This window comes from Pristiophorus japonicus, unplaced genomic scaffold, assembly GCF_044704955.1.
Source record: "Pristiophorus japonicus isolate sPriJap1 unplaced genomic scaffold, sPriJap1.hap1 HAP1_SCAFFOLD_1862, whole genome shotgun sequence".
NCBI classification, from domain to species: domain Eukaryota; kingdom Metazoa; phylum Chordata; class Chondrichthyes; family Pristiophoridae; genus Pristiophorus; species Pristiophorus japonicus.
Genome location: NW_027251550.1, coordinates 20001 through 43109, shown reverse-complemented (window position 1 = coordinate 43109; position 23109 = coordinate 20001). Strand labels below are relative to the sequence as shown.

At 59.1% G+C, this 23109-nt stretch overlaps 1 protein-coding gene across 1 annotated transcript in view; it reads left to right on the top strand.

Annotated features, from left to right (window-relative positions):
- Nucleotides 1-319: 319 nt before the first annotated feature.
- Nucleotides 320-23109, top strand: part of LOC139243774 (receptor-type tyrosine-protein phosphatase alpha-like) — a gene marked incomplete at both ends in the record, with an annotated part of 41584 nt that continues 18794 nt past the window's right edge. The window contains 2 exons of the mRNA XM_070870855.1: nt 320-471; nt 19912-20047. Coding sequence (XP_070726956.1) covers nt 320-471; nt 19912-20047 — 288 coding nt within the window. The remainder of the gene's footprint in view (nt 472-19911; nt 20048-23109) is intronic.

Here is a 23109-nt window from a genome sequence, read left to right as displayed (position 1 = left end):
CTCTCACTCACTCTCTCTCTCTCTCACATTCCCTCTCTCACTGTCCCTCTCTCTCTCCCTCTCTCACTCTCCCTCACCTCTCCCTCTCTCACTCTGCATTACTCTCTCTCTCTCTCCCTCTCTCTCTCTTACTCTCCCCCCTCCCTCTCTCACTCTCACTCCCTCTATCTCTCTCTCTCTCACTCCCTCTCTGTGTCTCTCTCTCTCCCTCTCTCTCTCTTACTCTCCCCCCTCCCCCCTCCCTCTCAGACTCCATCACCCTCTCACCCTCTCTCCCTCTCCCACTCCCTCTCACTCTCCCTCACTCTCTCTCTCTCAGACGGGCTGTGACTCCCCCCGGACAATCCGTCAGTTCCATTACCTGCAATGGCCGGATCAGGGCGTTCCCCGAAATCTCATCGCAGCCTACCGGCTCCTCAAAAGCATCAACCAATCCGGCCGCTTCTACGGGCCCATCATCATCCACTGCAGGTAGGGGCGAGGGGAGGGGGAGTGAGGGGAGGGGGAGTGAGGGGAGGGGGAGGGGGAGTGAGGGGAGGGGGAGGGGGAGTGAGGGGAGGGGAGGGGGAGTGAGGGGAGGGGGGAGTGAGGGGAGGGGGAGTGAGGGGAGGGGGAGGGGGAGGGAGGGGAGGGGGGAGGGGGGGGGAGGGGAGTGAGGGGAGGGGGAGGGAGGGGGAGGGGGGGGAGGGGGGAGGGGGAGTGAGGGGAGGGGGAGGGGGAGTGAGGGGAGGGGGAGGGGGAGTGAGGGGAGGGGGAGGGGGAGTGAGGGGAGGGGGAGGGGGAGTGAGGGGAGGGGGAGGGGGAGTGAGGGGAGGGGGAGTGGGGGGAGTGGGGACTGTGGGGGTGGGGGAGGGGGGACTGGGGGGGAGGGGGAGTGGGGGAATGGGGTTGGGGGAGTGGGGGAGGGGGAAGGTGGAGTGGGGGAGGGGGACTGGGGGACTGGGGGAGGTGGACTGGGGGAGTGGGGGAGGGGGACTGGGGGAGGTGGACTGGGGGAGTGGGGGAGGGGGAAGGTGGAGTGGGGGAGGGGGACTGGGGGACTGGGGGAGGTGGACTGGGGGAGTGGGGGAGGGGGACTGGGGGAGGTGGACTGGGGGAGTGGGGGAGGGGGAAGGTGGAGTGGGGGAGTGGGGGAGGGGGACTGGGGGAGGTGGACTGGGGGAGTGGGGGAGGGGGACTGGGGGAGGTGGACTGGGGGAGTGGGGGAGGGGGAAGGTGGAGTGGGGGAGTGGGGGAGGGGGACTGGGGGAGGTGGACTGGGGGAGTGGGGGAGGGGGACTGGGGGAGGTGGACTGGGGGAGTGGGGGAATGGGGTTGGGAGAGTGGGGGAGGGGGAAGGTGGAGTGGGGGAGGGGGACTGGGGGAGGGTGGAGTGGGAGGGGCTGGGGGAGGAGGGGATGGCTCGGGACTAAATTAAAAAGCAGAACCACAAGAGTAATAATCTGTAGATTACTACCCGAGCCACGAGCACATTGGCATAGGGTAAACAGGTTCCGAGAGATGAACGCGTGGCTCAAAGATTGATGTGGGAGGAATGGGTTTCAATTCACGGGGCACTGGCACCAGTACTGGGATAGGAGGGAGCTGTTCCGTCGGGATGGGTTTCACTTGATCCAGGCTGGGACCAGTGTCCTGGCGAATCGAATAACTAGGGCTGTAGATAGGGCTTTAAACTAAATCGTGGTTGGGGGGGGTGGATCTGGTGAGCGGGAATTTAAAAAGTCGCAGAGAAAGCAGGCAGCACTAGAGCAGGATAGCGATAGGGGTAATGATAACAGGAAGGGACAGAGCGTATACACAAGACAAAATTAAAAGCTCTATACCTGAACGCACACAGCATTCGTAACAAGATGGGTGAGTCGGCAGCAGAAATAGGTATAAATGGGTCTGATCTGATGGCCATTGCAGAGAAGGTGACCAGGACTGGGAACTGAATATTCAGGAGTATTTGATCATTCGGAAGGACAGACAGAAAGGAAAAGGAGCTGAGGTACCTCTGTTACTAAAGGATGAGATCGGTGTAGCAGTGAGAAACGATACTGGCTCAGAGGATCAAGATGTCGAATCAGTTTGGGTGGAGATAAGGAATAATTAGGGGAAAAATCACTTGTGGGAGCAGTCTATAGGGCCCCAAACATTAGCTACACTGTCAGACAGAGTATAAATCAAGAAATAATGGAGGCTTGTAATAACGGTACGCTATTTTAATCTTCATATTGATTGGACAAATCAAATTGCCAAAGATAGCCTTGAGGAAAAGTTCATAGCGTGTATGCGGGATGCTTTCTTGGAACAATACATTGTGGAATTAACCAGGGAGCAGACTATTTTAGATCTGGTAATGTGTAACGAGTCTGGATTAATTAATGATCTTGGAGTGAAGGATCCTCTTGAGAAGACTGATCATGGTAGAATTTCACATTCAGTTTGAGGGTGAGAAAGTTAGGTCTCAAACTAGTGTCCTGAACTTAAATAAAGGTAATTACAAAGGTATGAAGGCAGAGTTGGTTAAAGTGGACTGGGAAAATAGATGAAAGGGTAAGACTGTAGAAACGTAGTGGCAAACATTGAAGGAGATATTTCATAACTCTCAGCAAAGATATATTCCAGTGAGGAAGAAAGACTGTAATGGAAGGATGAACAATCCATGGCTAACTAAGGAAGTAAAGGATGGTATCAAATTGAAAACAAAGGCATACAATGTTACGAAGAATAGTGGGAGGCCAGAGGATTGGGAAATTTTTAGAAACCAGCAAAGGACGACAGAGAAGATAGATTATGAGAGTAAACTATAGCAAGAAATATAAAAACAGATAGTAAGAGTTTCTACAGGTACATAAAAAGGAAAAGAGTGGCTAAAGTAAATGTTGTACCCCTGGAGGACGAGACTGGAGAACAGGGAAATGGCAGAGACATTGAACAAATATTTTGTATTGGTCTTCACGGTAGAAGACACTAAAAACATCCCAATAGTGAATAATAAAGGGGCTATAGGGAGGGGGAACTCAAAACACTATTACTCCAGAAAAAGTACCAGGCAAACTAATGGGACTAAAGGTGGACAAGTTCCCTGGACCTGACAGCTTACTTTCTAGGCTTACTTAAAAGAAGTGGCTGCAGAGATAGTGGATGCATTGGTTGTAATCTACCAAAATTCCCAGGATTCTGGGGCGGTCCCAGCAAAACTGCAAATGTAAAGCCCCTATTTAAAAAAGGAGGCAGACAGAAAGCAGGAAACTATAGACCAGTTAGCTGAACATCTGTGGTTGGGAAAATGCTGGAGTTCATTATTAAGGAAGCAGTAGCAGGACATTTAGAAAATCATAATGCAGTCAAGCAGAGTCAGCATGGTTTTATGAAAGGGAAATCATGTTTGACAAATTTGCTTGAAAGCAAGTGTTAAGGATTACTGAGCAGGGTGGATAAAGGGGAACCAGTGTCAAGTTGGATCCAAAATTGGCTTGTGGGTAGGAAACAAAGAATTGATGGATGTTTGTGACTGGAAGGATGTTTCCAGTGGGGTTCCGCAGGGCCCAGTACTGGGTCCCTTGCTTTTTGTGGTGTTTTTCAACGATTTAGATTTGAATATAGGGAATATAGGAAGATAGTGCAGGGGTCCCTTGCAGTCATCCCCCTGCAAAACAGATACACCGCTTTGAGTACTGTTGGGGGGATGACTCATCAGAGGGCAGCAGCAACCAAGTTCGTGGCACCGTGGCTGGCTCTGCTGCACAGGAGGGCAGGAAAAAGAGTGGGAGCGCGATAGTGATAGGGGATTCAATGGTGAGGGGAATAGATAGGCGTTTCTGCAGCCGCAACCGAGACTCTAGGATGGTATGTTGCCTCCCTGGTGCAAGGGTCAAGGATGTCTCGGAGCGGGTGCAGGATATTCTAAAAAGGGAGGGAGATCAGCCAGTTGTCGTGGTGCACATTGTACCAACGATATCGGTAAAAAAAGGGATGAGGTCCTCCAAGATGAATTTAAGGAGCTAGGAGCTAAATTTAAAAGTAGGACCCCAAAGTAGTAACCTCAGGATTGCTACCAGTGCCACGTGATAGTCAGAGTAGGAATCGCAGGATAGCGCAGATGAATACGTGGCTTGAGCAGTGGTGCAGCAGGGAGGGATTCAAATTCCTGGGCATTAGAACCGGTTCTGGGGGAGGTGGGACCAGTACAAACCGGACGGTCTGCACCTGGGCAGGACCGGAACCAATGTCCTAGGGGGAGTGTTTGCTAGTGCTGTTGGGGAGGAGTTAAACTAATATGGCAGGGGGATGGGAACCAATGCAGGGAGACAGAGGGAAACAAAATGGAGACAGAAGCAAAAGACAGAAAGGAGATGAGTAAAAGTGGAGGGCAGAGAAACCCAAGGCAAAGAACAAAAAGAGCCACTGTGCAGCAAAATTCTAAAGGGTCTAAGTGTAATAAAAACACAAGCCTGAAGGCTCTGTGCCTCAATGCGAGGAGTATTCGGAATAAGGTAGACAAATTAACGGATATGATGTGGTCGGCATCACGGAGACATGGCTCCAGGGTGACCAAGGCTGGGAACTCAACATCCAGGGTATTCAACATTTAGGAAGGATAGACAGAGAGGAAAAGGAGGCAGGGTAGCATTGCTGGTTAAAGAGGAGATTAATGCAATAGTTAGGAAGGACATTAGCTTGGATGATGTGGAATCTATATGGGTAGAGCTGCAGAACACCAAGGGGCAGAAAACGTTAGTGGGAGTTGTGTACAGACCTCCAAACAGTAGTAGTGATGTTGGGGAGGGCATCAAACAGGAAATTAGGGGAGCATGCAATAAAGGTGCAGCAATTATCATGGGTGACTTTAATATGCCTATAGATTGGGTTAACCAAACTGGAAGCAATACGGTGGAGGAGGATTTCCTGGAGTGCATAAGAGATGGTTTTCTATGCCAATATGTTGAGGAACCAACTAGGGGGGAGGCCATCTTAGACTGGGTGTTGTGTAATGAGAGAGGATTAATTAGCAATCTCATTGTGCGAGGCCCCTTGGGGAAGAGTGACCATAATATGGTGGAATTCTACATTTGGATGGAGAATGAAACAGTTAATTCAGAGACCATGGTCCAGAACTTAAAGAAGGATAACTTTGAAGGTATGAGGTGTGAATTGGCGAGGATAGATTGGCGAATGATACTTAAGGGGTTGACTGTGGATGGGCAATGGCAGACATTTAGAGACCGCATGGATGAACGACAACAATTGTACATCCCTGTCTAGTGTAAAAATAAAAAAGGGAAGGTGGCTCAACCGTGGCTATCAAGGGAAATCAGGGATAGTATTAAAGCCAAGGAAGTGGCATACAAATTGGCCAGAAATAGCAGCGAACCCGGAGAAATTTAGAACTCAGCAGAGGAGGACAAAGGGTTTGATTAGGGCAGGGAAAATGGAGTATGAGAAGAAGCTTGCAGGGAACATTAAGGCGGATTGCAAAAGTTTCTATAGATATGTAAAGAGAAAAAGGTTAGTAAAGACAAACGTAGGTCCCCTGCAGTCAGAATCAGGGGAAGTCATAACGGGGAACAAAGAAATGGCGGACCAATTGAACAAGTACTTTGGTTCGGTATTCACGAAAGAGGACACAAACAACCTTCCGGATATAAAAGGGGTCGGAGGGTCTAGTAAGGAGGAGGAACTGAGGGAAATCCTTATTAGTTATGAAATTGTGTTGGGGAAATTGATGGGATTGAAGGCCAATAAATCCCCAGGGCCTGATGGACTGCATCCCAGAGTACTTAAGGAGGTAGCCTTGGAAATAGCAGATGCATTGACAGTCATTTTCCAAAATTCTGGATCAGTTCCTATGGAGTGGAGGGTAGCCAATGTAACCCCACTTTTTAAAAAAGGAGGGAGAGAGAAAACAGGGAATTATAGACCGGTCAGCCTGACCTCAGTAGTGGGTAAAATGATGGAATCAATTATTAAGGATGTCATAGCAGCGCATTTGGTAAGAGGTGACATGATAGGTCCAAGTCAGCATGGATTTGTGAAAGGGAAATCATGCTTGACAAATCTTCTGGAATTTTTTGAGGATGTTTCCAGTAGAGTGGACAAGGGAGAACCAGTTGATGTGGTGTATTTGGACTTTCAGAAGGCTTTCGACAAGGTCCCACACAAGAGATTAATGTGCAAAGTTAAAGCACATGGGATTGGGGGTAGTGTGCTGACATGGATTGAGAACTAGTTGGCAGACAGGAAGCAAAGAGTAGGAGTAAATGGGGACTTTTCAGAATGGCAGGCAGTGACTAGTGGGGTACCGCAAGGTTCTGTGCTGGGGCCCCAGCTGTTTACACTGTACATTAATGATTTAGACGAGGGGATTAAATGTAGTATCTCCAAATTTGCGGATGACACTAAGTTGGGTGGCAGTGTGAGCTGCGAGGAGGATGCTATGAGGCTGCAGAGTGACTTGGATAGGTTAGGTGAGTGGGCAAATGAATGGCAGATGAAGTATAATGTGGATAAATGTGAGGTTATCCACTTTGGTGGTAAAAACAGAGAGACAGACTATTATCTGAATGGTGACAGATTAGGAAAAGGGGAGGTGTAACGAGACCTGGGTGTCATGGTACATCAGTCATTGAAGGTTGGCATGCAGGTACAGCAGGCGGTTAAGAAAGCAAATGGCATGTTGGCCTTCATAGCGAGGGGATTTGAGTACAAGGGCAGGGAGGTGTTGCTACAGTTGTACAGGGCCTTGGTGAGGCCACACCTGGAGTATTATGTACAGGTTTGGTCTCCTAACTTGAGGAAGGACATTCTTGCTATTGAGGGAGTGCAGCGAAGGTTCACCAGACTGATTCCTGGGATGGCGGGACTGACATATCAAGAAAGACTGGATCAACTGGGCTTGTATTCACTGGAGTTCAGAAGAATGGGAGGGGATCTCATAGAAACATTTAAAATTCTGACGGGTTTAGACAGGTTCGATGCAGGAAGAATGTTCCCAATGTTGGGGAAGTCCAGAACCAGGGGTCACAGTCTAAGGATAAGGGGTAAGCCATTTAGGACCGAGATGAGGAGAAACTTCTTCACCCAGAGAGTGGTGAATCTGTGGAATTCTCTACCGCAGAAAGTTGTTGAGGCCAATTCACTAAATATATTCAAAAAGGAGTTAGATGTAGTCCTTACTACTCGGGGGATCAAGGGGTATGGAGAGAAAGCAGGAATGGGGTACTGAAGTTGCATGTTCAGCCATGAACTCATTGAATGGTGGTGCAGGCTCGAAGGGCCGAATGGCCTACTCCTGCACCTATTTTCTATATTTCTATGTTTCTATGATTAAGAAGTTTGCAGACGACACTAAAATTGGCCGTGTGGTTGATAATGAAGAGGAAAGTCATGGGCTGCAGGAGGATATCAATCTACTGGTCAGGTGGGCAGAGCAGTGGCAAATGGAATTTAATTCAGAGAAGTGTGAGGTGATGCACTTTGGGAGGGCTAATAAGGAAAGGGTATACACATTAAGCGGTAGGCCACTTAATAGTGTAGCTGAACAAAGGGACCTTGGAGTGCTTGTCCACAGATCCCTGAAAGTACATAAGAACATAAGAATTAGGAACAGGAGTAGGTCATCTAGCCCCTCGAGCCTGCTCCGCCATTCAATAAGATCATGGCTGATCTGGCCGTGGACTCAGCTCCACTTACCCGCTAGCTCCCCGTAACCCTTAATTCCCTTATTGCTTAAAAATCTATCTATCTGTGACTTGAATACATTCAATGAGCTAGCCTCAACTGCTTCCTTGGGCAGAGAATTCCACAGATTCACAACCATCTGGGAGAAGAAATTCCTTCTCAACTCGGTTTTAAATTGGCTCCCCCATATTTTGAGGCTGTGCCCCCTAGTTCTAGTCTCCCCGACCAGTGGAAACAACCTCTCTGCTTCTATCTTGGCTATCCCTTTCATTATTTTAAATGTTTCTATAAGATCACCCCTCATCCTTCTGAACTCCAACGAGTAAAGACCCAGTCTACTCAATCTATCATCATAAGGTAACCCCCTCATCAGGCCAGGTGGCTAAGGTGGTTAAGAAGGCATACAGAATGCTTGCCTTTATTGGCTGAGGCAGAGAATATAAGAGCAGGGAGGTTATGTTTAAATTGTATAATACTTTGGTTAGGCCACAGCTGGAGTACTGCGTGCAGTTCCTATCGCCGTATTATAGGAAGGACGTGATTGCACTAGAGAGGATGCAGAGGAGATTTACGAGGATGCTGCCTGGAATGGAGAATCTTAGTTATGAGGACAGATTGGATAGTCTGGGTTTGGAACAGAGGGGGTTGAGAGGAGACCTCATCGACGTGTACAAAATATTGAGGGGCCTGGACATAGTGGATAGTAAGGGTCTATTTCCATTGGTGGAGTGGTCTATTACGAGGGGGCATAGTTTTAAGGTGGTTGGTGGAAGGTTTAGAGGGGATTTGAGGGGGGCTTCTTTACACAGAGGGTTGTGGGGATCTGGAACTCGTTGCCTGGAAGATTGGTGGATGCAGAAACCCTCACCACTTTTAAGAGATGGTTGGATGGGTAAAGTGCAGTAACCTGCAGGGTTACAGACCTAGAGCTGGTAATTGGGATTAGACTGGATGACCTTTTGTTGGACGGTGCAGATATAACGGTAAGTACTGCAGGGAATAGAATACGGCCAGGGTGTGATCTCCTGGACTAGTGTCGATCGCCTGGATGGGTCGGAGAGGAACTTTCCCAGATTTTTTCTCCCTAAATGGGCCTGGGTTTTTATCTGGTTTTTGCCTCTCCCAGGAGATCACATGACTCCGGTTGGGGTGGAGTGTAGAATGTTTCAGTATAAGGGGTGTCGCAGTTGTGTGAGGCGGACTGGTTGGGCTGGGTGCTCTTTGCCTTTCCGCCATTGTTTATAGGTTTATATGTAACCTTCAGGGCTGCTGACCGAGGGATGTGTGGCTCTTTGTTGACCGGTGGGACACGATGGGCCGGAATGGCCTCCTTCTGCGCTGTAAATTTCTATGTTTCTATATCCTGTATTTGTATTTCCAGAAGGCATTTGACAAGGTGCCATATAAAAGGTTACTGCACAAGATAAAAGTTCACGGTGTTGGGGGTAATATATCAGCATGGATAGAGGATTGGCTAACTAACAGAAAACAGAGAGTCGGGATAAATGGGTCATTTTCCGGTTGGCAAACAGTGACTAGTGGGATGCCGCAGGGATCAGTGCTGGAGCCTCAACTATTTACAATTAGGATGAAGGGATCGAGTGTAATGTAGCCAAGTTTGCTGATGATACAAAGATATATGCAAAGAAAATTGTGAGGACACAAAAAATCTTCAGAGGGACATAGACAGGTTAAGTGAGAGGGCAAGCGTTTGTCAGATGGAGTATAATGTTGGAAAGTGTGAGGCCATTCACTTCGGCAGAAAAAAAATCAAAGAGCAAGTTATTATTTAAATGGAGAAAGATTGCAAAGTGCTGCAGTACAGCGGGACCTGGGGGTACTTGTACATGAAACACAAAAGGTTAATATGCAGGTACAGCAAGTGATCAGGAAGGCCAATGGGATCTTGGCCTTTATTGCAAAGGGGATGGAGTATAAAAGCAGGGAAGTCTTGCTCCAGTTATACAGGGTATTGGTGAGGCCACACCTGGAGTACTGCGTGCAGTTTTAGTTTCCATATTTACGAAAGGATATATTTGCTTTGGAGGCAGTTCAGAGAAGGTTCACTCGGTTGACTCCGGAGATGAGGGGGTTGACTTATGAGGAAAGGTTGAGGAGGTTGGGCCTCTACTCATTGGAATTCAGAAGATTGAGAGGTGATCTTATCGAAACGTATCAGATTATGAGGGGGCTTGACAAGGTGGATGCAGAGAGGATGTTTCCACTGATGGGGGAGACTAGAACTAGGGGGCATGGTCTTAGAATAAGGGGCCACCCATTTAAAACTGAGATGAGGAGGAATTTCTTCTCTCAGGGTTGTAAATCTGTGGAATGAATTCTCTGCCTCAGAGAGCTGTGGAAGCTGGGACATTGAATAAATTTAAGGTGGAGATAGACAGTTTCTAAGCCGATAAGAGGTTATGGGGAGCGGGCGGGGAAGTGGAGCTGAGTCCATGATCGGATCAGCCATGATGGTATTAAATGGCGGAGCAGGCTCGAGGGGCCGTATGGCCCACTCCTGCTCCTGTTTCTTATGTTCTTATGTCTGGGGGAGGTGGGGTTTGAGGGATGGGCGGTTTGGGGGAAGGGGGATTGGGGGAGGGTGGTTTGGGGTCGGGAGGGGGGGTTGAAGAGGGTTGGGGGAGGGGGGTTGCGGGGGGTTTGAGAGACGGGGGGTTTGGGGTCGGGGGAGGAGGGTTTGGGGAGGGGGGATTGGGGAGGGTGGTTTGGGGTCGGGAGGGGGTTGCGGAGGGTTGAGGGAGGGGGGATTTGAGGGACGGAGGGTTGGGGGAGGGGGGTTTGCAGAGGGTTGGGGGTGTTGGGTGTTGGGGGCTCGGGTTGGGGGGAGGGGGTGTTGGGTGTCGGAGAGTTCGGGGGTTGGGGGTCGGGGGGTTCGGAGGTTGGGGGGAGGGGGTGTTGGGTGTCGGGGGTTCGGAGGTTGGGGGAGGGGGAGTTGGGTGTCGGGGAATTCAGGGGTTGGGGGGTGTTGGGTGTCGGGGGGTTCGAAGGTTGGGGGAGGGGATGTTGGGTGTCGGAGGGTTCAGGGGTTGGGGGGAGGGGGTGTTGGGTGTCGGGGGGTTCGGAGGTTGGGGGAGGGGTTGTTGCGTGTCGGGGTGTTGGGTGGAGGTGGTGTTGGGTGTCGGGGGGTTAGGTGGAGGGAGTGTTGGGTGTTGGGGGTTCGGGGGTTGGGGGGAGGGGGTGTTGGGTGTCGGGGGGTTCGCGGGTTGGGGGGAGGGGGGGGGTTGGGTGTCGGGGGGTTCAGTGGTTGGGGGAGGGGGTGTTGGGGGTATCGGGGGTTCGGGTCGGGGGTTGGGTGTCGGGGGTTCGTGGTCGCGGTGTTGGGTGTCGGAGGGTTCGGGGGTTGGGGGTCGGGGGTGTTGGGTGTCGGGGGGTTCGGAGGTTGGGGGGAGGGGGTGTTGGGTGTCGGAGGGTTCGGGGGTTGGGGGTCGGGGGTGTTGGGTGTCGGGGGGTTCGGAGGTTGGGGGAAGGGGGTGTTGGGTGTCGGAGGGTTCGGGGGTTGCGTGTCGGGGGTGTTGGGTGTCGGGGGGGTTCGGGGGTTGGGGGTCAGGGGTGTCGAGGGTTCGGAGGTTGGGGGAGGGGGTGTTGGGTGTCGGGGGTTCAGGGATTGGGGGAGGGGGTGTTGGGTGTCGGGGGGTTGTGGGAGGGGTGTTGGGTGTCGGGGGGTTTGGGGTTTGGGGGGAGGGGGTATTGGGTGTCGGGGGGCGCGGGGTTGGGGGGAGGGGGTGTTGGGTGTCGGGGTGTTGGGGGGAGGGGGTGTTGGGTGTCGGGGGTTCGGGGTCAGGGTATTGGGTGTCGGGGGTTCGGAGGTTGGGGGGAGGGGGTGTTGGGGGTTCGGAGGTTTGGGGGAGGTGGTGTTGGGTGTCGGGGGTTCGGGGGTTGGGGGGAGGGGGTGTTGGGGGTTCGGAGGTTTGGGGGAGGTGGTGTTGGGTGTCGGGGGGTTCGGGGGTTGGGGGGAGGGGGTGTTGGGTGTCGGGGGGGTTCGGGGGTTGGGGGAGGGGGTGTTGGGTGTCGAGGGGTTCGGGGGTTGGGGGAGGGGGTGTTGGGTGTCGGGGATTCAGGGGTTGGGGGTTGTTGGGTGTCGGGGGGTTCGGGGATTGGGGGAGGGGATGTTTGGTGTCGGAGGGTTCGGGGGGTTGGGGGGAGGGGGTGTTGGCTGTCGGGGGGTTCGGAGGTTGGGGGAGGGGGTGTTGGGTGTCGGGGGGTTGGGGAGAGGGGGTGTTGGGTGTCGGGGGATTCAGGGGTTGGGGGGAGGGGGTGTTGGGGGGTTCGGGGGTTGGGGGAGGGAATGTTGGGTGTCGGAGGGTTCGGGGGTTGGGGGGAGGGGGGTGTTGGGTGTCGGGGGGTTCGGAGGTTGGGGGAGGGGTTGTTGGGTGTCGGGGGGTTGGGGGGAGGGGGTGTTGGGTGTCGGGGGTTCGGAGGTTTGGGGGAGGGGGTGTTGGATGTCGGGGGTTTCGGGGGTTGGGGGGAGGGGTGTTGGGTGTCGGGGGTTCGGAGGTTTGGGGGAGGGGGTGTTGGATGTCGGGGGGTTCGGAGGTTGGGTGGAGGGGGTGTTGGGTGTTGGGGGTTCGGAGGTTTGGGGGAGGTGGTGTTGGGTGTCGGGGGGTTCAGTGGTTTGGGGGAGGGGGTGTTGGATGTCGGGGGGTTCAGTGGTTGGGGGAGGGGGTGTTGGGGGTTCGGGAGTATCGGGGGTTCGGGGTCGGGGTGTTGGGTGTCGGGGGGTTCGGGGTCGGGGTGCTGGGTGCCGGGGGTTCGGAGGTTGGGGGAGGGGGTGTTGGGGGTTCAGGGGTTGGGGGAGGGGGTGTTGGGTGTCGGGGGGTTCTGAGGTTGGGGGAGGGGGTGTTGGGTGTCGGGGGGTTCGGGGTCGTGGTGTTGGGTGTCGGGAGGTTCGGGGATTGGGGGGAGGGGGTGTTGGATGTCGGGGGTTCGGGGGTTGGGGGGAGGGGGTGTTGGGTGTCGGGGTGTTGGGGGGAGGGGGTGTTGGGTATCGGGGGGGATTGGGGGGAGTGGGTGTTGGGTGTCGGGGTGTTGGGGGGAGGGGGTGTTGGGTGTCGGGGTGTTGGGGAGAGGGGGTGTTGGGTATCGGGGGGATTGGGGGGAGTGGGTGTTGGGTGTCGGGGGGTTCGGGTGTTGGGGGAGGGGATGTTGGGTTTCGGGGGGTTCGGGGTTTGGGGGGAGGGGGTGTTGGGTGTTGGAGGGTTTGGGGGTTGGGGCGAGGGGGTGTTGGGGTTTTGGGGGAGGGGGCGTTTGGGGGGAGGGGGTGTTGGGGTTTGGGGGTCGGGGTGTTGGGTGTCGGGGGGGTTGGGGGGAGGGAGTGTTGTGTATCGGGGGGGTTGGGGGGAGGGGGTGTTGGCGGTTTGGGGGTTGGGGGTTGGGGTGTTGGGTGTCGGGGGGTTGGGGGGAGGGGGTGTTGGGTATCGGGGGGTTTGGGGGTTGGGGGGAGGGGGTTTGGGGGGTGGGTGTCGGGGGGTTATGGGTTGGGGGAGGGGTTGTTGGGTGTCGGGGGGTTGGGGGGAGGGGGTGTTGAGTGTCGGGGGGTTTAGGGGTTGGGGGGAGGGGGTTTGGGGGTGGGTGTCGGGGGGGTTGGGGGGAGGGGGTGTTGGGTGTCGGGGGGTTGGGGGGAGGGGCTGTTGAGTGCCGGGGGTTCGGGGGTTGGGGGGAGGGGGTGTTGGGTGTCGGGGGGTTCGCGGGTTGGGGGGAGGGGGGGGGGTTTGGGTGTCGGGGGGTTCAGTGGTTGGGGGAGGGGGTGTTGGGGGTATCGGGGGTTCGGGTCGGGGTGTTGGGTGTCGGGTGGTTCGTGGTCGCGGTGTTGGGTGTCGGAGGGTTCGGGGGTCGGGGATGTTGGGTGTCGGGGGGTTCGGAGGTTGGAGGAGGGGGTGTTGGGTGTCGGGGGTTCAGGGATTGGGGGAGGGGGTGTTGGGTGTCGGGGGGTTGTGGGGAGGGGTGTTGGGTGTCGGGGGGTTTGGGGTTTGGGGGGAGGGGGTATTGGGTGTCGGGTGGCACGGGGGTTGGGGGGAGGGGGTGTTGGGTGTCGGGGTGTTGGGGGGAGGGGGTGTTGGGTGTCGGGGGGTTCGGGGTCAGGGTATTGGGTGTCGGGGGGTTCGGAGGTTGGGTGGAGGGGGTGTTGGGGGTTCGGAGGTTTGGGGGAGGTGGTGTTGGGTGTCGGGGGGTTCGGGGGTTGGGGGGAGGGGGTGTTGGGTGTCGAGGGGGTTCGGGGGTTGGGGGAGGGGGTGTTGGGTGTCGGGGATTCAGGGGTTGGGGGGTGTTGGGTGTCGGGGGGTTCGGGGATTGGGGGGAGGGGGTGTTGGGTGTTGGGGGGTTCGGGGGTTGGGGGAGGGGGTGTTGGGTGTCGGGGGTTCAGTGGTTGGGGGAGGGAGTGTTGGGGGTTCGGGAGTATCGGGGGTTCGGGGTCGGGGTGTTGGGTGTCGGGGGGTTCGGGGTCGGGGTGCTGGGTGCCGGGGGTTCGGAGGTTGGGGGAGGGGGTGTTGGGGGGTTCAGGGGTTGGGGGAGGGGGTGTTGGGTGTCGGGGGGTTCGGGGGTTGGGGGGAGGGATGTTGGGTGTCAGAGGGTTCGGAGGTTGGGGGGAGGGGGTGTTGGGTGTCGGGGGTTCGGAGGTTTGGGGGAGGGGGTGTTGGATGTCGGGGGGTTCGGGGTTGGGGGGAGGGGGTGTTGGTTGTCGGGGGGTTCGGAGGTTGGGGGGAGGGGGTGTTGGTTGTCGGGGGGTTCGGAGGTTGGGGGGAGGGGGTGTTGGGTGTCGGGGGGTTCTGAGGTTGGGGGAGGTGGTGTTGGGTGTCGGGGGGTTCGGGGGTTGGGGGAGGGGGTGTTGGGTGTCGGGGTGTTGGGGGGAGGGGGTGTTGGGTATCGGGGGGATTGGGGGGAGTGTGTGTTGGGTGTCGGGGTGTTGGGGGGAGGGGGTGTTGGGTGTTGGGGTGTTGGGGAGAGGGGGTGTTGGGTATCGGGGGGATTGGGGGAGTGGGTGTTGGGTGTCGGGGGGTTCGGGTGTTGGGGGAGGGGATGTTGGGTTTCGGGGGGTTCGGGGTTTGGGGGGAGGGGGTGTTGGGTGTTGGAGGGTTTGGGGTTGGGGCGAGGGGGTGTTGGGGTTTTGGGGGAGGGGGCGTTTGGGGGGAGGGGGTGTTGGGGTTTGGGGGTGGGGGTGTTGGGTGTCGGGGGGTTGGGGGGAGGGGGGTGGGTATCGGGGGGTTTGGGGGTTGGGGGGAGGGGGTTTGGGGGGTGGGTGTCGGGGGGGTTATGGGTTGGGGGAGGGGGTGTTGGGTGTCGGGGGGTTGGGGGGAGGGGGGTTCGGGGGTGTTGGTGTCGGGGGGTTCGGAGGTTTGGGGGAGGGGGTGTTGGATGTCGGGGGGTTCGGGGGTTGGGGGGAGGGGGTGTTGATTGTCGGGGGGTTCGGAGGTTGGGGGGAGGGGGTGTTGGGTGTCGGGGGGTTCGGGGGTTGGTGGGAGGGGGTGTTGGGTGTCGGAGGTTCGGGGGGAGGGGGTGTTGGGTGTCGGAGGTTCGGGGGTTGGGGGGAGGGGGTGTTGGGTGTCGGGGTGTTGGGGGGAGGGGGTGTTGGGTATCGGGGGGTTCGGGGGTTGGGGGGAGGAGGTGTTGGGTGTCGGGGGGTTCGGGGGTTGGGGGGGTGTTGGGGGGAGGGGGGTATCGGGCGGTTCGGGGTCGGGGTGTTGGGTGTCGGGGGGTTCGGAGGTTGGGGGAGGGGGTGTTGGGTGTCGGGGGATTCAGGGGTTGGGGGGAGGGGGTGTTGGGGGGTTCGGGGGTTGGGGGAGGGGATGTTGGGTGTCGGAGGGTTCGGGGGTTGGGGGGAGGGGGTGTTGGGTGTCGGGGGGTTCGGAGGTTGGGGGAGGGGTTGTTGGGTGTCGGGGGGTTGGGGGGAGGGGGTGTTGGGTGTCGGGGGTTCGGAGGTTTGGGGGAGGGGGTGTTGGATGTCGGGGGGTTCGGGGGTTGGGGGGAGGGGTGTTGGGTGTCGGGGGTTCGGAGGTTTGGGGGAGGGGGTGTTGGATGTCGGGGGGTTCGGAGGTTGGGTGGAGGGGGTGTTGGGTGTTGGGGGTTCGGAGGTTTGGGGGAGGTGGTGTTGGGTGTCGGGGGGTTCAGGGGTTGGGGGGAGGGGGGGTTGGGTGTCGGGGGGTTCAGTGGTTGGGGGAGGGGGTGTTGGGGGTTCGGGAGTATCGGGGGTTCGGGGTCGGGGTGTTGGGTGTCGGGGGGGTTCGGGGGTTGGGGGGAGGGGGTGCTGGGTGTCGGGGTGTTGGGGGGAGGGGGTGTTGGGTATCGGGGGGATTGGGGGGAGTGGGTGTTGGGTGTCGGGGGTTCGGGGGTTGGGGGGAGGGGGTGCTGGGTGTCGGGGGTTGGGGGAGGGGGTGTTGGGTGTCGGGGGTTCGGGGGTTGGGGGGAGGGGGTGCTGGGTGTCGGGGTGTTGGGGGGAGGGGGTGTTGGGTATCGGGGGGATTGGGGGGAGTGGGTGTTGGGTGTCGGGGGGTTCGGGTGTTGGGGGAGGGGATGTTGGGTTTCGGGGGGTTCGGGGTTTGGGGGGAGGGGGTGTTGGGTGTTGGAGGGTTTGGGGGTTGGGGCAAGGGGGTGTTGGGGTTTTGGGGGAGGGGGCGTTTGGGGGGAGGGGGTGTTGGGGTTTGAGGGTCGGGTGTTGGGTGTCGGGGGGGTTGGGGGGAGGGAGTGTTGTGTATCGGGGGGGTTGGGGGGAGGGGGTGTTGGCGGTTTGGGGGTTGGGTGTCGCGGGTTTGGGGGTTGAGGTGTTGGGTGTCGGGGGGTTGGGGGGAGGGGGTGTTGTGTATCGGGGGGTTTGGGGGTTGGGGGGGGGGTTTGGGCGGTGGGTGTCGGGGGGGTTATGGGTTGGGGGAGGGGGTGTTGGGTGTCGGGGGGTTGGGGGGAGGGGGTGTTGAGTGTCGGGGGGTTTAGGGGTTGGGGGGAGGGGGTTTGGGGGTGGGTGTCGGGGGGGTTGGGGGTTGGGGGGAGGGGGTGTTGGGTGCCGGGGGGTTGGGGGGAGGGGGTGTTGGGTATCGGGGGGTTTGGGGGTTGGGGGGAGGGGGTTTGGGCGGTGGGTGTCGGGGGGTTGGGGGGAGGGGCTGTTCAGTGCCGGGGGTTCGGGGGTTGGGGGAGCGGGTGTTGGGTATCGGGGGGTTTGGGGGTTGGGGGTTTGGGGGGTGGGTGTCGAGGGGGTTGGGGGGAGGGGGCGTTGGGTGTCGGGGGTTGGGGGGAGGGGGTGTTGGGAATCGGGGGGTTTGGGGTTTGGGGGGAGGTGGTTTGGGCGGTGGGTGTCGGGGGGTTCAGTGGTTGGGGGGAGGGGGTGTTGGGGGGAGGGGGGTATCGGGGGGTTCGGGATCGGGGTGTTAGGTGTCGGGGGGTTCGGAGGTTGGGGGAGGGGGTGTTGGGTGTCGGGGGATTCGAGGGTTGGGGGAGGGGATGTTGGGTTCGGGGGTTGGGGGGAGGGGGTGTTGGGTGTCGGGGGGTTCGGAGGTTGGGGGAGGGGGTGTTGGGTATCGGGGGGTTCGGGGTCAGGGTATTGGGTGTCGGGGGGTTCGGAGGTTGCGGGAGGGGGTGTCGGGGGGTTCGGAGGTTGGGGGAGGTGGTGTTGGGTGTCGGGGGGTTCGGGGTCAGGGTATTGGGTGTCGGGGGGTTCGGAGGTTGGGTGGAGGGGGTATTGGGTGTCGGGGGGTTCGGAGGTTGGGTGGAGGGGGTGTTGGGGGTTCGGAGGTTTGAGGGAGGTGGTGTTGGGTGTCGGGGTGTTCGGGGGTTGGGGGGAGGGGGGTTCAGTGGTTGGGGGAGGGGGTGTTGGGGGTTCGGAGGTTTGAGGGAGGTGGTGTTGGGTGTCAGGGGTTCGGAGGTTTGGGGGAGGGGGTGTTGGATGTCGGGGGGTTCTGAGGTTGGGGGGAGGGGGTGTTGGGTGTCGGGGTGTTCGGGGGTTCGGGGTCGGGGTGTTGGGTGTCGGGGGGTTCGGAGGTTGGGGGGAGGTGGTGTTGGGTGTCAGGGGTTCGGAGGTTTGGGGGAGGGGGTGTTGGATGTCGGGGGGTTCTGAGGTTGGGGGGAGGGGGTGTTGGATGTCGGGGGGTTCTGAGGTTGGGGGGAGGGGGTGTTGGGTGTCGGGGGGTTCGGGGGTTGGGGGAAGCGGGTGTTGGGTGTCGGAGGGTGTGGGGGTTGGGGGGAGGGGGTGTTGGGGGTTTGGGGGAGGGGGCGTTTGGGGGGAGGGGGTGTTGGGGTTTGGGGGTCGGGATGTTGGGTGTCGGAGGGGGTTGGGGGGAGGGAGTGTTGGGTATCAGGGGTTTTGGGGTTTGGGGGAGGGGGTTTGGGGGGTGGGTGTCGGGGGGGTTGGGGGGAGGGGGTTTGGGCGGTGGGTGTCGGGGGGGTTGGGGGGAGGGGGTGTTGAGTGTCGGGGGTTCGGGGGTTGGGGGGAGGGGGTGTTGGGTGTCGGGGGGTTCAGAGATTGGGGTGTTGGGTGTCGGGGGGTTTGGGGGAGGGGGTGTTGGGTGTCGGGGGGTTGGGGGAGGGGGTGTTGGGTTTCGGGGGTTCGGGGGTTGGGGGGAGAGGGTGTTGGGTGTCGGGGGGTTGGGGGTTGGGGGGAGGGGGTGTTGGGTGTCGGGGGGTTGGGGGAGGGGGTGTGGGGGTTCGGGGGTTGGGGGGAGGGGGTGTTGGGTGTCGGGGGGTTCGGGGGTTGGGGTTCGGGGGTGTTGGGTGTCGGGGGTTCGGGGGTTAGGGGTCGGGGTGTTGGGTGTCGGGGTGTTGGGGGGAGGGGGTGTTGGGTATCGGGGGGATTGGGGGTTAGGGGTCGGGGTGTTGGGTGTCGGGGGTTCAGGGGTTAGGGGTCGGGGTGTTGGGTGTCGGGGTGTTGGGGGGAGGGGGTGTTGGGTATCTGGGGGATTGGGGGTTAGGGGTCGGGGTGTTGGGTGTCGGGGGTTCAGGGGTTAGGGGTCGGGGTGTTGGGTGTCGGGGTGTTGGGGGGAGGGGGTGTTGGGTATCGGGGGGATTGGGGGTTATGGGTCGGGGTGTTGGGTGTCGGGGGTTTGGGGGTTAGGGGTCGGGGTGTTGGGTGTCGGGGGTTCGGGGGTTGGGGGGAGGGGGTGTTGGGTGTCGGGGGTTTGGGGGTTAGGGGTCGGGGTGTTGGGTGTCGGGGGTTCGGGGGTTGGGGGAGGGGGTGTTTGGTGTCGGGGGTTCGGGGGTTGGGGGGAGGTGGTGTTGGGTGTCGGGGGTTCGGGGGTTGGGGGGAGGGGGTGTTGGGTTTCGGGGGTTCGGGGGTTGGGGGGAGGGGGTGTTGGGTGTCGGGGGGTTCGGGGGTTGGGGTTCGGGGGTGTTGGGTGTCGGGGGTTCGGGGGTTAGGGGTCGGGGTGTTGGGTGTCGGGATGTTGGGGGGAGGGGGTGTTGGGTATCGGGGGGATTGGGGGTTAGGGGTCGGGGTGTTGGGTGTCGGGGGTTAGGGGTCGGGGTGTTGGGTGTCGGGGTGTTGGGGGGAGGGGGTGTTGGGTATCTGGGGGATTGGGGGTTAGGGGTCGGGGTGTTGGGTGTCGGGGTGTTGGGGGGAGGGGGTGTTGGGTATCTGGGGGATTGGGGGTTAGGGGTCGGGGTGTTGGGTGTCGGGGGTTCAGGGGTTAGGGGTCGGGGTGTTGGGTGTCGGGGTGTTGGGGGGAGGGGGTGTTGGGTATCGGGGGGATTGGGGGTTAGGGGTCGGGGTGTTGGGTGTCGGGGGTTTGGGGGTTAGGGGTCGGGGTGTTGGGTGTCGGGGGTTCGGGGGTTGGGGGGAGGGGGTGTTGGGTGTCGGGGGTTTGGGGGTTAGGGGTCGGGGTGTTGGGTGTCGGGGGTTCGGGGGTTGGGGGAGGGGGTGTTTGGTGTCGGGGGTTCGGGGGTTGGGGGGAGGTGGTGTTGGGTGTCGGGGGTTCGGGGGTTGGGGGGAGGGGGTGTTGGGTTTCGGGGGTTCGGGGGTTAGGGGTCGGGGTGTTGGGTGTTGGGTGTCGGGGGTTCGGGGGTTGGGGGGAGGGGGTGTTGGGTGTCGGGGGTTCGTGGGTTGGGGGGAGGGGGTGTTGGGTGTCGGGGTGTTTGGGGGTTAGGGGTCGGGGTTCGGGGGTTGGGGGGAGGAGGTGTTGGGTTTCGGGGGTTTGGGGGTTAGGGGTCGGGGTGTTGGGTGTCGGGGGTTCGGGGGTTAGGGGTCGGGGTTCGGAGGTTGGGGGGACACGCCCCCCGATCGTGCTGGGTAACACTGGATATCCAATCTGTTGTCAGTGCGGGCGTGGGCCGGACGGGAACCTTCATCGCGATCGACTACCTGCTGAAGATGGCGGAGGAGGAAGGGAAGGTCGACGTATTCCAGTGTGTGGAGGATCTGCGCAACCAACGATCCAACATGGTGCAGACACAGGTCAGAGGGCCCGGGGGGAGAGAGGGCCCGGGGGGAGAGAGGGCCCGGGGGGGGAGAGGGCCCGGGGGGGGAGAGGGCCCGGGGGGGGAGAGGGCCCGGGGGGGGAGAGGGCCCGGGGGGGGGGAGAGGGCCCGGGGGGGGAGAGGGCCCGGGGGGAGAGGGCCCAGGGGGAGAGAGGGCCCGGGGGGAGAAAGGGCCCGGGGGGAGAGAGGGCCCGGGGGGAGAGAGGGCCCGGGGGGAGAGAGGGCCCGGGGGGAGAGAGGGCCCGGGGGGGGAGAGGGCCCAGGGGGGAGAGAGGGCACAGGTGGGACAGACAGTGGTTGAGGGAAGGGGAGGGTGGGACTGGTTTGCCGCACGCTCCTTCCGCTGCCTGCGCTTGGTTTCTGCATGCTCTCGGCGATGAGACTCGAGGTGCTCAGCACCCTCCCGGATGCACTTCCTCCACTTAGGGTGGTCTTTGTCCAGGGACTCCCAGGTGTCGGTGGGGATGTTGCACTTTATCAGGGAGGTTTTGAGGGTGTCCCTTCAATGGCTTCCTGTTCATCTGATCCAGATCTTCTCTTCAGTCTGCATCTCATCGTTCCCATCGCCCGGCACACTGACCCACACTGACCCACATTGACCCACACTGACCCACACTGACCCACACTGACCCACATTGACCCACACTGACCCACACTGACCCACACTGACCCACATTGACCCACACTGACCCACACTGACCCACACTGACCCACACTGACCCACACTGACCCACACTGACCCACATTGACCCACATTGACCCACACTGACCCACACTGACCCACATTGACCCACACTGACCCACACTGACCCACACTGACTCAGACTGACCCACACTGACCCACACTGACCCACATTGACCCACACTGACCCACACTGACACACATTGACCCAGACTGACCCACACTGACCCACATTGACCCACACTGACCCACACTGACACACATTGACCCAGACTGACCCACACTGACCCACACTGACTCACACTGACCCACACTGACCCACATTGACCCACACTGACCCAGACTGACCCACTCTATCCCACACTGACCCACACTGACCCACACTGACCCAGACTGACCCACACTGACCCACATTGACCCACACTGACCCACACTGACCCACACTGACCCGCTCTATCCCACACTGACCCACACTGACCCACACTGACCCGCTCTATCCCACACTGACCCACACTGACCCACACTGACCCACACTGACTCACACTGACTCACACTGACTCACACTGACCCACACTGACCCGCTCTATCCCACATTGACCCACACTGACCCACTCTATCCCACACTGACCCAGACTTATCCAGACTGACCGGCTCAATCCCACACTGACCCGCTCTATCCCACACCGACCCAGACTGACCCACAGTGACCCACACTGACCCAGACTGACCCACAGTGACCCACACTGACCCAGACTGACCCGCTCTATCCCACACTGACCCGCTCTATCACAGACTGACCCAGACTGACCCGCTCTATCCCACACTGACCCAGACTGACCCGCTCTATCCCAGACTGACCCAGACTGACCCGCTCTATCCCACACTGACCCACACTGACCCACACTGACCCGCTCTATCCCACACTGACCCAGACTGACCTGCTCTATCCCACACTGACCCGCTCTATCCCACACTGACCCACACTGACCCAGACTGACCCGCTCTATCCCAGACTGACCCAGACTGACCCGCTCTATCCCAGAATGACCCACTCTATCCCAGACTGACCCGCTCTATCCCAGGCTGACCAACTCTATCCCAGACTGACCCAGACTGACCCGCTCTATCCCAGACTGACCCGCTCTATCCCAGGCTGACCAACTCTATCCCAGACTGACCCGCTCTATCCCAGACTGACCCAGACTGACCCGCTCTACCCCAGACTGACCCGCTCTATCCCAGACTGTCCCGCTCTATCCCAGACTGTCCCGCTCTATCCCAGACTGACCCGCTCTATCCCAGACTGACCCGCTCTATCCCACTCTATCCCACACTGACCCAGACTGACCCGCTCTATCCCACACTGACCCAGACTGACCCGCTCTATCCCACACTGACCCGCTCTATCCCAGGCTGACCCGCTCTATCCCACACTGACCCGCTCTATCCCAGGCTGACCCGCTCTATCCCAGACTGACCCAGACTGACCCGCTCTATCCCAGACTGACCCGCTCTATCCCACTCTATCCCAGACTGACCCAGACTGACCCGCTCTATCCCAGGCTGACCCGCTCTATCCCACTCTATCCCACACTGACCCAGACTGACCCGCTCTATCCCACACTGACCCAGACTGACCCGCTCTATCCCACACTGACCCGCTCTATCCCAGGCTGACCCGCTCTATCCCACACTGACCCGCTCTATCCCAGGCTGACCCGCTCTATCCCACTCTATCCCAGACTGACCCAGACTGACCCGCTCTATCCCAGGCTGACCCGCTCTATCCCACTCTATCCCAGACTGACCCAGACTGACCCGCTCTATCCCAGGCTGACCCGCTCTATCCCACTCTATCCCAGACTGACCCAGACTGACCCGCTCTATCCCAGACTGACCCGCTCTATCCCAGACTGACCCGCTCTATCCCACTCTATCCCACACTGACCCAGACTGACCCGCTCTATCCCACACTGACCCAGACTGACCCGCTCTATCCCACACTGACCCGCTCTATCCCAGGCTGACCCGCTCTATCCCACACTGACCCGCTCTATCCCAGGCTGACCCGCTCTATCCCAGACTGACCCAGACTGACCCGCTCTATCCCAGACTGACCCGCTCTATCCCACTCTATCCCACACTGACCCAGACTGACCCGCTCTATCCCACACTGACCCGCTCTATCCCAGGCTGACCCGCTCTATCCCACTCTATCCCAGACTGACCCAGACTGACCCGCTCTATCCCAGGCTGACCCGCTCTATCCCACTCTATCCCAGACTGACCCAGACTGACCCGCTCTATCCCAGACTGACCCGCTCTATCCCACTCTATCCCACTCTATCCCACACTGA